The sequence below is a fragment of the Seriola dumerili genome, unplaced genomic scaffold, assembly GCF_002260705.1.
Source record: "Seriola dumerili isolate Sdu_G_001 unplaced genomic scaffold, Sdu_1.0 BDQW01000331.1, whole genome shotgun sequence".
NCBI classification, from domain to species: domain Eukaryota; kingdom Metazoa; phylum Chordata; class Actinopteri; order Carangiformes; family Carangidae; genus Seriola; species Seriola dumerili.
The window spans coordinates 9,836,356-9,850,231 of NW_019174586.1; the positions used below are offsets into that span (position 1 = coordinate 9,836,356).

General features: G+C 42.5%; 1 protein-coding gene across 1 annotated transcript; it reads left to right on the forward strand.

Moving 5' to 3' along the window:
• The first annotated feature begins 1,062 nt into the window (after positions 1-1,062).
• On the forward strand, positions 1,063-13,686 carry elp1 (elongator complex protein 1). Its single transcript, XM_022759987.1, has 36 exons — positions 1,063-1,143; positions 2,163-2,376; positions 2,709-2,861; positions 3,004-3,085; positions 3,442-3,522; positions 3,625-3,710; positions 3,810-4,000; positions 4,159-4,282; positions 4,497-4,590; positions 4,924-5,154; positions 5,234-5,404; positions 5,794-5,872; positions 5,987-6,142; positions 6,270-6,376; positions 6,474-6,577; positions 6,682-6,735; positions 6,834-6,939; positions 7,225-7,340; positions 7,450-7,523; positions 7,843-7,921; positions 8,550-8,629; positions 8,725-8,862; positions 9,101-9,186; positions 9,373-9,521; positions 10,002-10,125; positions 10,409-10,506; positions 10,688-10,889; positions 11,001-11,062; positions 11,234-11,296; positions 11,448-11,508; positions 11,701-11,814; positions 12,080-12,179; positions 12,273-12,400; positions 12,787-12,938; positions 13,309-13,387; positions 13,545-13,686. The coding sequence occupies exons 2-36, from the start codon at positions 2,227-2,229 to the stop codon at positions 13,610-13,612; spliced, it is 3,942 nt and encodes a 1,313-aa protein (XP_022615708.1). The 5' UTR covers positions 1,063-1,143; positions 2,163-2,226; the 3' UTR covers positions 13,613-13,686.
• Positions 13,687-13,876: the final 190 nt, after the last annotated feature.

Here is a 13,876-nt window from a genome sequence, read left to right on the forward strand (position 1 = left end):
TGCTGCTAGCTAATGCTAATGCTTTATGCTCCTCAGTGGGCCGTGCGCCCAGCCAGCAAGCTAGCCGGTGCGGAGGCGGCTAGCTTGTCCTTTGGCGGGCCATGCCGGAACGACTTAGCCCCCGGCGCCTATATAGGCTCTAATTAGGATCAAAATGATTTTGAGCTTGTAAAGTAATGTTTACAAATAATTCCAATGTTTGTAGTTGTAAATCAACCTTTGTAAACCTGTAAAACAAATCTGCATGACAAATTTAAGTTTGTGAATGTGACAACGAGATTTTCAAGATGGACGACGGCGTAGGCTTCAAAATCTACTTCACTTTTTAGGATATGCCATCGATATGAAGGCAACCGAACCACCTGCCCTCTGATTGGACTGTCATTGTCCAGTTAGATTCAGGTGTAAAAAAGGGGCCAGAATTCTACTTGTAACTTCAGTGTCACACACTGTGTGGGAACTTTGAGCACCAAGTTTATTGTACAAGGTGGATAATGGAACAAACTGACGCATTGATGCGCTGAATTGAATTGCACGTCTTCATTCAGTGGGACAAAAATACACGCAACGCGTTTACAGCGTTTAGGCAGCATCGGCTAATGAAGAAAGAGCTCACAAACGTCAACACACATTTGCACTTAGCATAGGTAGGACAATCAAATAGACAGTTGTCCAATAGGGCTATTTACTGTGTACCAATGATACAATGACGCAACACAACTGATGGTCTCAAACTGATTAAGAAAGCAAGAAATTCCACAAATCTGTCATCAAGGTAAATGGTGTCCACTTTGAAGAATCTAAAATATGAAACAAGAGAAAGGAGGTAAAGTTGGATTTTCTTTCTGACCCATTTGGACTTGAGTATATGTCTATCCAAAAGCAGTTTAATTAAATAACATTTGTTATCATTGTTTTGTTGAAAAAAAAATACATTTAAAAACCATCAACCAACTTTCCATGATAAAGTCCATGTATTGTGATGTATATTTACTCCACGGCGCCAGGGGGCGATACCGCCGAGACATCACGTAACAGCATTAGAGGTGAAAGGTTACGAGTCTGACAGCGCCACATGCGTGTTGTTGTGTTGTTGATGCTGGACGTTTAAAAGGGTTTATTTCTTCAAGCAGTTTGTTCTCGGTGGGTTTCATTGTTATCTTAAAATATTAATACGTTTCATAGTTGTCATTTTTTTGTTTAGCTGTTGTATTATCGTCGCCAAAAACATGTTGCTTCTTATAGTTTAATGGTAAGCTAGTACTCACAGTTCCATTTTCGGACAGCCTGCACACTTTTACTATAGACCTCCACCAGCTTAGACAGTTAGTCGAAAATAACCTGTGTTTTACATCGTGAAAGGACTTTTAAACTAACATTACACCGTTCTCGGTTTGTGTAACCTGTCTTACTTATGGGCGATTGATTCTTGTTACTGATGCCTTGAATGACGCAGTGAAACAAGGTTAAGGAAAGTGGATAACAACGTAATGTGACGTCTTAAAGAACTATTAAATTAGCTGTGTAATTCAACACATGTTGATAAACTTCGTTGACTCGTTGCATAGAGGCATTGTCATCTAGACTTTGATTGAAAGAGGCTAAATAAGTGGTCAGGTAGAGGGTGTGTCAGATAATGGATTAATCTAATGTAGCAGTTGTGTTAACATCTCACAAGAGCACACAGACATCTTCCAGCTATTAAGTCTGACACTCACAGGACTGTTTGTTTACTTGATAAATTACTGAACTAATAATTTACTTAATTTATTGAGAAAACAGCCAAATCATCCCAAATCATCCATATCTGCAAATGTTTCCTATATCCAAATATATTTGACTGAATGTGTCTGTATTGCTGATGATATAACAGGCATGGCAGTCCGTTCTTTTAGAAGACATTTTATACATGGAAAACTGAGAAGCAATCTGCTGTTGTGTTGGCATGATGGTCAATATTGGCATTCTCTGTTCAGTAACAATAGTCGCACTAAACTGTAATTGTATGTGTAATGTAATGTTAGATAGTACAACATTGAAGCCAGCTCATTACTTAATGCAAAATAATATCCCTGCTGACCTTACTAATCTTACATTGATAGATTGCCTAGATATGTCTGTCCAGTTTCAGCACTGAACGTGTTTAATTGTTGTTGTTTCAGGTCTTTTGCAGCCTTTAAGTCCAAGACTCAGGTTCAGTGCGTTCTCCTTCTGTCCTGAGGTGAAATGAGGAACCTGAAGCTGCTAAAGAGCCTATGCAGCTCGGAGCTGCAGGGACCAGGCTCTCCGCAGTTTTTCTCAGTGCGGGCCGACACCGGCTCGCTGCTGGTTGCCTCTCAGTACTCCATCACGGAGTATGACCCACGAACTGGCCAGGTGAGCTACACTGTACTTGTTGCTTTGTCTCTGGAGGAGATGGGAGTTTACAGCACTCACTGGTGACAGGGAAAAATGTGTTTAGTCGTTGATGCTCAAGACTTTGAAGGCTTTTATTACACTTAAAAGCACCATAGCTCTGTTCACTCATTTATTTTAGCTTTATCTCATGGAGGATAGTAATGTGTTGAGATGCGTCTACACTGGTATTTTGTGACAACTAAAAAGGGAAAGGAGCTGAATTTTTTTAATTGGGAATTTTTAATATAAACTACGAGTGGAGGTGAAAGTTGGTTCACTCGTCTTTAACTTCCCACCATTCTCTACTGCAGGTGGTCAGTGAAGCCTCGTTGACGGCTGATGGTTTCCTCCCAGAGGATGGCAGTGGCGTGGTTGTCGGACTGCAGGACTTGGCTGAACTGGAGTCAGCGTGTTTGGCCACAGCTGGTGGCGATGTCGTTCTCTTCAACTTCAACACGTGCCAGGTCAGCTGCTGTTTGAGGGTTAAGAGTCGGCCTTAGCTTTAAAATGAAAGTTTGCTCTGAGTTACAGTTACAGGGTGACAGGCCAAGGAATGCATTATGTGAATGAGGGTTCTCATTAAATGTCTCTTATCATGTTCCACAGTTGGAGTGTGTTGGTAGTGTGGACAGCGGTCTGACGTCGATGAGTTGGAGTCCTGATGAAGAGCTCGTCATTCTTACTACTGGTCAGTCTTTTATAAAAAAATTTTAAAAAATCACGACAAAAAAAAAATTTCATTTATAAAATTGTTAATGCATTGTTTTAAATCAGAAGCTTCCAGCTTATATTGCTTGTATAAGCTTATATTATCAGAGTAACTTTACAACACTGAACACAAACAAAACACACAGAACAAAAATTACATTGAACACATGAATAAACATGAGTTTCCTGCAGAAGACTACTGTTACACTGTTCTGCTTTCCAAGACATGCATACAGTGTCCTTACCTTAGTAAGAGGTCAGTGCTTAGTAAGTCAAGTCTTAATTCCAACAAAATGTATTAAGATTGATTAAATCAATTATATTTTGTGTTCACAGGTCAGGAAACAATCATCATGATGACCAAAGACTTTGAGCCGATCACCGAGGTCGGGATCCACCAGGACGACTTCGGCGAAGGTACAGTGGCTCCAGATTAGAGGTTGCTGCCTTAAGGGTCACAAGATGATTCATGGGAAGTATAAATATTTGTAATATGACTGAATGTTAATGGTTTTGCAGGAAAGTTCATCACAGTGGGTTGGGGGAAGAAGGAGACTCAGTTCCACGGCTCAGAGGGGAAACAGGCAGCACAGAGGAAGAACCAGGTCAGTATTCAACCACAGAAACAGCAGAGTTTGAATTAAGTTGCTGAAATGAATGAAAAAAATCGTAAATATGAAAAAATTGTCAATGATGCAACAAAGGAGGTGCAGCCAGCTGCTGTGTGGGACGACCGCAGGCCGCGGGTCACGTGGCGCGGTGACGGTCAACTGTTTGCCGTCAGCGCCGTCTGTCCTCAGACCGGAGCCAGGAAGGTGCGGGTGTGGAACAGAGAGGGCGTCCTGCAGGCCACCAGTGAGCCCGTCAATGGTCTGGAGCAGGCGCTGTGCTGGAAGTAAGAGACCTGCTAAGACAATTTTCTTTTAGCTTATTAAACAAGTTTTGTAAACTTTTGTTTGTGATATTTTCCTTGTGCAGAACTGCATAAATGTGAGAAGAACCTTTCAGGAATAAATAGTAATTTACATTTAAAACGTTCTCCTTGGGTTTCAGACCCTCCGGCAGCCTGATAGCTAGCACCCAGCGTCACCCCAACAAACACAGCGTGGTGTTCATGGAGAAGAACGGACTGATGCACGGAGACTTCACCCTGCCCTTCAACAAGGACCAGGCCAGGGTTTGTTCAGTTAAATCTGACCTCACATAAAACTTCAGACATATTGATTGAACTGATATAAAATGATCAGCATGACAAGGATCAGTGGTTCAGTTTCTGATCCAGCGGACAGTGTTAGCAGATTATTAGACTTGTGTGTGTGTGTGTGTGTGTGTGTGTGTGTGTGTGTGTGTGTGTGTGTGTGTGTGTGTGTGTGTGTGTGTGTGTGGGGTAGGTGAAGGAGCTGCTGTGGAACAGTGACTCCACTGTTTTAGCTGTCTGGTTGGAGGACATGACTGCCGGAGAGGATGGACGGGTCAACACTTACAGTAAGTGACTTGCTGTCTGCCACAGTATCTTTTTTAATACTGCCACTTCAGTCACTAAAGTCTGATCGGGTTACTGTCAGAATATTGCATCTCATGTAAATATAGTGAACGAGAGATGCAAACATCAAGAAAAAAAAAATTATTAGGCTGAAAATTTCAGGCTTAGTCAGTCATAAAACATGATTATGAGGGACAGTTTCCCTAATTGCTTGATAAATGCACAAATTAATTATTGAATGAATAAAGATATAAACAAAATGTTTGTCACAGTCAGATTTTCTTTCATCAGTCCATGGTGAATCAACGTTAAAGCTGTCGATGCTTCCCCTGCAGTCCAGCTGTGGACGGTAGGAAACTACCACTGGTATCTGAAGCAGAGCCTGGACTTTGGCAGAGACCCTCAGAAGGCTCCGGTCGATGTCTGCTGGGACCCCGAGCGTCCCCTGAAGCTCCACCTGGTGACACGCAGCTGGGCCAGCATCACTTACGACTGGGGCTGGACGACAGAGCGGAGCCCCGGGCTGGACGCCACTGACGAAGCCAACGTGGCCGTGATCGATGGAGGTGAGGACCGATGAGATGAGAGGAGGTGGAGCTGCAGGATGAATCAGTATGATGTTAATGTTTGTCTAAAACCCCTCAGATAAAATCCTGGTGACAACGTTCAGGCAGTGTGTGGTCCCTCCACCCATGTGCTCATTCGAGCTCCAGCTGAAATCACCAGTCAACCAGGTCACCTTTCTCTGCCGACCTCAAAGGACCAATCAGCTGGCAGCGTTCACCGCTGATGGTCAGATCTCAGTCTACAGCCAAGGTGGGTTATGCACTGTTTTCCATAAAGTGTCAATAATCAGAAGGAATGTGAGTAAAATTAAATCTGGTATCAAACGGTAAGAATATTGTAATTCTCCTGTCTATTTTTCTAACGCCTGAAATTTTCTTTTTAGCCGTCAGCTGAAGTCTGATTTTAGAGTGTGAACATAATCCAAAGTAACTGCAGAAAACGCCCTCAGTACCTGAGAGATCATAGATTGAAGAAGACAGACATAGTACTTGAGCAGGAGAAAATGATGTCTGGGCTGATTCTCACATTTAGCCTTTTTCTTTGTGTTTTTAAAGTCACATAAACAGGCTGTCTATATGTTATTGTTAACTGTGTGTTCTTTTTATTTTACCTGCTTGCATGTTTTCTTGTTGATCCAGATTCAGGAGAACAGGCTGACAAAACAGCTGACGGGTTCAGGATTATGTCTCGTCCCCTAATCCTCCAGAAAACCTTCAGGTAACACAGTGACCGTCAATGCTGGTGCAGGATACTGTTTGCTCCTTTTTCATGGTTTACCTGTGTTCTTACTACATTTACCCAAATCATTCTCCTTCCTGCGCCTTCCTGCAGTGTAGCAGCTCTCCAGGACGACCCTCTAGCTCTGCGGCAGCTGCTGTGGCTGGAGGATGAGCTGTTTGTGGGTGTCACCTCTGGTCTGCTGCCAACCTCCTCCACCCTGAAGATGCTCCGTCCTGCTCAGGACACTAAGGAAACCCTCACCGTCAGGTCAGCAAACTGAGCAATCTCCTGTAGCCACGTCTTTGTCCTGCAAAGCCTGTAAATGAAAACAGTGACACTGGAATAATTTATGGTCATTTAAGTGAATTATACCCCATCTTTTTTTATGCCTCAGGTCAGAGATTGAAGTGGATGGTGTTGTGGTCAGTATGGTTCAGTCTTCTCAGTCTGGCACTGTGGCCCTACAGCTGGAGGATGGACAGATCAGGAAATTGCTCTGGGGTCAGAAACCAAAACTTTTCTTCTGATTTTCTTTTTAATGCTAAGAGATATTTGATTGGAAAATGATCAAAACTGAATTTTTAAAACTCCTGTGAAGATTGTCCTGAGCCATCAGTGGAGGATTGGCGTGTCTCCAGTGGATGTAAAATCAGCTTCCCTGTTCCCTGTGTTCAGACGGCGCTCTGCAGCATCAGTGGAGAGGTACAAACATACTGACTTATACTTACATGATTAATCATAAGTGAGTTCTTGTATACAGGCCAAAATGCATATGTTTGTTGTTTGCTTTGCCTTTCTGTCTTCAGGAACATCTCCTGGGCCTGACAGACAGATCCCACCTGTACTCTGGAGACACAGAGGTATGCTGTCGACTTTATTTTTCCAGCTCTCGCAGTAAGTTCATCCGGAGATGAGAAAAAAAAAAAAACATGTTCATTTATGTCTGTTTCTTTCTCAGCTCGCCTCCAACGTTTCTTCCTTTGCAATTTGCAATGACTTCCTGCTCATCACCACACACTCCCACACCTGCCGCTGCCTCCAGCTGAGCACTCTGAGTGTCAAAGGTAAGGTGAAGCGTCCCGGGGTCAGAAGAATTTAGATAGATTTTCACCGATGCCCCCTGAGTCCATATTGATGTAAAAAAAACACTTTATTGCTTCAGTTATTGCTTCACTTGGACCTGGAGGTGTTCAGTAAGGAGCTAGTTTGTCGTGTTGTTAGCTCAGTCTCCAGCTGCTCCGATAGGTAATGTTAACATCCGTGTTGTGTTCCTCTTTCCCTCTGAAATAGCTGGTTTTGGCTCATGTATTTTACGGTACAACAGAATCAAATGACCTTTGATCCTGCAGGGCTGCAGGCGGCCTTGGCCTCAGATGGAGGTCAGAACGACGAGACGCTGCGTCGGGTGGAGAGAGGATCCAGGATCGTCACTGTGGTGCCTCAAGACACCAGAGTGATTCTACAGGTCAGTAACACACAAACACACACACACACACACACATTAAGAAACCTTTTACAAACATTTTCAGTTTTTAAAATGACAAACTCTCTGATTCTTTCGGGTTTGTGTCCAGATGCCTCGTGGGAACCTGGAGACCGTACATCACAGAGCGCTGGTGTTGGCTCAGCTCAGGAAGTGGTTGAACAGGTGAGTTTGAAATCCTTCCATCATATCACATGCTTGATTTGTAAATGATATGTTCACTATTGAATGTTGGAGAAACAGTTCTTCCAGGTCGACACTGGGTTAGGGGTTAGAAAAAAAAAATTCAGTTTGTAGCCTGATACTCAAATGAACTGTCCAGTATTTTTAGTAAATGTACTGCATTTTACTCAAATTCCTATCTTAGCCGAGCTGAACACAAATACTGGAAGCAGAAGGTGAACAAAAGCGAACATTTTGCCAAACTGTATCTGGAGTGTTAAGCTCAGTCCTACATGTTGTTTGCTGTTCTTTCTTTTCTCAGTTTGAGGTTCAGAGAAGCTTTTGAGTGTATGAGGAAGCTGAGGATCAACCTGAACCTCATTTACGACCACAACCCAAAGGTTTGTACTGGGTTTTAACATTCGTGACAATACTATGACATTATGCCTTACTATACTATTACTTTTATTTAAATCAGACAACAGGTTTCACATGTTATTTTTACACATATTGATGATACTGTATATACATATATATTTTAACTTCATATGTACATGTATGTCATATATGGAAATTCAACACATGTACATATATTACATTTCCGTATAAATTCAGATCTTATATGTTAATAAACCGTTTGGTTGACGGCATTAAAAAGTCAATGTCTTTGTTTTGGAGGGGTGGCGGGGTTGTTGTGTCCCAACCAATGTTGACACCAAACCTACGCCCTTGGCCAAATCAAATTCTGCTTTGGGCCCCTTAAAGGCTTGGTCCGGTTCTGATATGTTCTAAAAGATGCGTTTGAAGAATGAAGGCCTGTATAATACAAAGTGATTTACAAACAAGATACAAACAAAGGAACTGACGGCAGTAAATTTAAATGATTTAAAATGCTTTGAGTGATAACAGCGTAATCATTTTGTCAGACTTGATTTTCTCTCAGGCTATTGAACAGACTTTGAACACTAAGTTATGACAAAGCATTAGTGCATTAATAAAAAAAATAAGGGTTTTATTTTCCTCCTGCAGGTTTTCCTGGAGAACATAGAAACCTTCATTACACAACTCAACTCCATCAACCATATCAACCTCTTCCTTACCGAGCTCAAGTAAGACTTAGTCGGAGCCGAAAGAGTTGATTTTCACATTAAAATAAATAAATAAATCTTTTATTACATGCATTTTTTTTTTCTTTGGTTCCCAGGGAGGAGGACACAACCAGCAGCATGTACCCCCGCCCTGAGAGCAGCCCAGTCCAGCCCCAGCATAACTCCAGCCAGAAGAAGGTGGATGTGGTTTGTGATGCTTTACGGAGTACCATGGAATCAATGGATCAAAACAAGTCAGTGATATTTCTGTTTAAGGTCACAGACAGACTTTTTACACATAATAACACAACATAATGTCAGGGTCACTTAATTTCAGTTGTCTGAGTAAACAGAGGTTGTGCATCCAGCAGAACTAATCCACATCTCTAGTTTTTGTGGGGGATGTAACCAGGAGAGAAGACGGTGATTAGGTCAGAGATGTGCTGTGAATTTATCAGTAGCAAGACATTAATGATCATGTTCTCCATCCAGGTTCTGTCTGTCGATATTGACAACTCATGTGAAGAAGACGGTTCCGGAGCTGGAAACCGCTCTGCAGAAAGTCCACGAGCTTCGCGGTGAGCACACTTCAGACACACGAGAAGCAGTATACAGCAGCTGAACGCCTCTACACACACTCTCTCTCTCACTCTCACACACACACACACACACACAGAATAGTGGATATGAGGAGAGGATGTTTAATTTCTCTTCTTTTATGCTCAGTCATCATGTCATGAAGTGCTGTGCGTGTATCTGTCCAGAGAACCCTCCTAACTCTCCGGGCGCTGTGAAAGCTGAAGAGGCGCTGAAGTACCTCCTCTTCCTCGTCAATGTCAACGACCTGTACGAACACTCTCTGGGAACGTACGACTTCGACCTCGTGCTCATGGTGGCCGAGAAATCCCAGAAGGTACGAGATGCCGGAGGAGGAAAAAAAACGCCTGACTGCATGTTTTACTTCACTAAACAGACACGATCACAAAGTTCTCTAAAGCACCAATACAAATACACATCCTAAGTACCATGATACTACAATAGGGTATAAGAGGTCATTAATTAGGCCAGTTGATTTTTTGTTGACTTAAAATGGAAGTATTTGAACATCAACATATTTCTATGATACATTTGACCTCCTTATCACAGTAAGATGATGAAACTTCTTTTTATTTCATGCAGATTTTGCACCAGAGGGGAGTAAAAATGAAACAAGAGGCATTTAAGCTGCAACATATGTTAACTTACACTGCGAGGTGCATCAAAATCTAATTAGATAATCAGCTCTGAAGGGAGTTTGGAGTTTGTTACACTCTACTATATGAGTAATGTGTAACTGATGGATGAGTTTGGCATCATGTCGTCTGCTAATGTTCCTTCATTTCTGTCTCTCCAGGACCCCAAAGAGTACCTTCCCTTCTTGAACATGCTGAAGAGTCTGGAGCCAAACTACCAACGCTACACCATCGACAAACACCTGAAACGCTACAGGAAGGCCTTGCTTCACCTCAGCAAGTGTGGTCAGTGACACTGCATCTGTCGTCTCGGCCCCTTTTACTTCTGTCTGTTTTTCTCTGGAAGCCACCTGTTGAATATGAAGGTTTTCCAGTTACAGGACTCGCAGCCTCAGTGATGTATGCACAAAGCTTGCCATACATCATCATCTCATCTCAACATGTAAAAAAAAAACCACACAAATTTCAAAACAGAAGGAAGAAGTAAAAGTGTGTTGGTGTTTTGCAGATTTTTTTTCTCTAAAATCCAAAGTGATCATGACATGATGTTGTTGTGTTCTGTGTTCAGGAGAGGAACATTTCCCTGAAGCTCTGCAGCTGGTCAAGGAGCAGAAACTCTACAGTGAAGCTCTGAGGCTGTTCACAGCAAACAGCGCACACTACAAGGTACGGAAAACAAACGCCCCTCACAGCTGTTTTTCATTCATCATTTAGCCACACCTAGAGTTTCTAACGTGAAACAATTATTAAGTTACAACAAAACACATGACCAACAGTCAGAAAGTTGGTACTGCTTGTTGAAAAATCATTATAGAAGATCAGACTGACTTCCACCTTTGACCTCCAGGCTCTGAGCTGCGCCTATGCTGAGCACCTAGTGGAGCAGCAGCAGGCCGAGCAGGCCGGCCTGTTGCTGTGGCGATGTGGAGAGTCGGTCGGCGCCCTGCAGGCGTTCGCCAGCAGCTCCAGTTGGAGAAACGCCATCTGTGTGGCGCAGCAGATCCCACTACCGCCCGACCAGTTGGCTCTACTGGCCAGGGACCTGGCAGGTAACCATGACAACAGGTTGTCAGTCAAACAGGTAGCTGGTTAGCTGGTGAGACATGGTATAGTTCTTTATATGTAAAGCCTAAAATAGTTTCCGCCTCCTCCCCTCACAGAGAAGCTGACCGAACAGCGCCGGTTCTCAGAAGCTGCTTTGCTGTTGGACCAGTACGCCAAAGTAAGATCCTCTGAACAGCTGGACAAAATGGCTTCTAATGAAGCAGCTATTTTGACTGAGCAAAACCAAACAGATAAATGTAAAAAAACAGACTGTTTAAGTTGATTTTTATACTTAAACTCTGCTGCAAACTAGCTGAGCTCTGACGGTCTGTACTCTTGTTCCCAACAGGACTGTGAGGAAGCCATCTTGGCTCTGATCAACGGTGCAGTCTGGGAGGAGTCGCTGCGATTGGTCAGTGTGCAAAATTCTTCTTTTCACTCTTTTTTTTTTTATTCGTCATTACCTTTTTGCAAATTGGAAAAACCTTTACTTAAATTTAAAAAGCCTGGCTATGTTGAGAAAATTCTAATAATGACCCACAATATTTCTTTGTCTGCTTCAGATTTACATTCACAACAGACAAGACATCACTGAAACCAACCTGAAACCTGCTCTATTAGAAGGTAAGAACAGTTCAGACACATGAGCAGTGTGAGCACGCTGCTCCAAGCGTCTTCAAATTTCATGAAAATGGAGGAGAGAAGCCAAACGAGGTTTAAAGAATTTTGACGGATAAAAGTAACAGGAAGCTAAACAAAGAACTTTTGTCTTGTGGTCTTGTGTTGTTGTCATGTTGTCATGTTGTCTTGTGTCAGCTGCCGGCACCCAGACTGTTTTCCTGGAGGCTCAGGTGGCGACGTTCACGCGCCACAGGACCCGGCTGGCTGTGGTCCGAGAACAGAAAGAGAAGGCCAGACAGGACATGCTGGGTGAGAACAAGTGTTATGATTTTATGTCAGATCCGTATCTTAAAGTCAAACTTAACCCAAACATTCTTCTTTACAGTATCAAATGTTCACCCCTTTATCAGGCCTAAAAAGCATAATCTCCATCTCTATGCTTAGGATGTTTCAATCACCATGATATGACTAAATAGACTAAAGAGTATGAATTAAAGCATACAGGACAAGAAGGAAGAAAAAAAAAGGATTTATAATATATAATTTTCATTAACCCTGCGTCATCTCTTATCAGATGAGGACGGTCCAGACTGTCCTGATGCTGAGCTTTACTCTGAGGCCAGCAGTGTGATGACTGGCTCCAAATACTCCCACAGCAACTCCCGCATCTCCTCGTAAGACAAAACTTCCTGTTCAAATTTTTTTACACTTTAAATGTGTCGCCCGGGTGATAAGTGATTACTTGATGATTTTCTTTTTGACTGCAGGAGATCATCAAAGAACCGAAGGAAGGCCGAGCGGAAGAAGCTCAGTCTGAAGGAAGGAAGCCCGATGGAGGACCGGGCGCTGATGTACGCCCTGGGTGAGATCATCACCACTGTGGACAAGATGAGAGGTACAGACCTGAACACCCAAAGGCTCCTACTCATTTCTATTTCCTTTGCTTTATATTTTCAATAACTTCAATAATGTGGAGACCATCTGTGTTTGATTTGATTCATTTCCCGCTGCAGAAACTAAGATTAAGTTGTATCTGCTCGTTGAAACGTGTCTGCAATTCTAAAGTGAACAACACAGAGGTAGCAGTAAAAGGATGATGCAGCGAAGGATGATGGGAAATGCGTTAATACTTTGGAGAAGCATTCAGTCTGCATTTAAATACCTGCCCTCATAAAATCTAAACTATTCAGTTGTACTTCGTAGAGAAGTTTATATAGTTCGAGCGACATGTATAGTTCAACCAGTTTGACTGACGGCTCATTCGCCCCTCCCCTCTTGCAGAGGAAGTGCACAGCCTGCTGAAAGCCCTGGTGCTGTTCCAGTTCGACAAACAGGCAGAGAAGCTGCAGCTGGCCTACGAGGAGGCTCTGCAGATGATGGAGACAGCAGTGCCTGAAGTGTGGCTGGAAAGCCTCCAGAACAACCAAGCTCCGGTAACTTTGATAACAGACGTCATTATAATATTAGTAATGAGCTTTCTTCACACTTGTTTTTATGAACTGTTCACTTTGTGATTGGACAAACGGTAACAGGTGACTTAAAAGATGAGATAAAATTAATTATTATCTTCTTGTATCAGGAATTCAACTGTTTTCTGTGCACTGCTTCTATGAGCTAACAGGGAATAATATCCTGTACATGAAAATGAAATGACACTAAAAACACAAGATATCCCAAAGAATAAGAGTGAAGATGCAACCACACATTCTGTGAATGTATGAGACACGAACGCAGCATTGCGTTTGTGCATTATTAGGATTTAAACATTGTCTTATAATCTCTCACCTCGTTCCTGCTCTTCAGCTCACTGGTCCAAACTCGACTGCAAACAGCATCATGGCGTCTTTCCAACAGCAGCAGCAGAAACCTGCAGCTTCACAAGGTCAGCAGCATTTCTAGAGATTATCTCACAAAAACACTCGCAGGTCACTGTTTGCACAACTTTTTAATGCGTATCTGATCTGTGCCATATGTGAACAAACACTAGGTTGCAATAAGTCGGTTGTAACAGGTATAACAACATATTTTTTTCTTTGTAGATGCTGAGGTCCTGGCGCCACCAAAGATGAGAAACGGTGTCAAGTGGAAGCTCACTATCCTGAAGTAAATTAGTTTTATTTTTAATGTTTTTACCTGTAAAGTCAAATGTTAATTATGTAATAAAGATTCAGTTGTCCCCTCTTACCGAATTTGTTCATTCAATTTAGAAACATGACAACATGAAGACAAATGTAACAGTGGAAAGTAGAAAGTTAGTGTCTTTCTCACACTCACACTCAAACTCGCACTTAATCATGTACTTATGCTCATTACTTTCCAGCTTCAGTGCTGTTTTCGTAAAGATCTTATCTTATTAGATTTGTGGACATGA

Coding starts and splice junctions, on each gene's coding strand:
- elp1 (XM_022759987.1), top strand. CDS start 2,227: ATGAGGAACCTGAAGCTGCTAAAGAGCCTATGCAGCTCGGAGCTGCAG. Junction 6,736..6,833: donor TGTACTCTGGAGACACAGAG/GTATGCTGTCGA, acceptor TTTCTTTCTCAG/CTCGCCTCCAACGTTTCTTC. Junction 13,388..13,544: donor GAAACCTGCAGCTTCACAAG/GTCAGCAGCATT, acceptor TTTTCTTTGTAG/ATGCTGAGGTCCTGGCGCCA.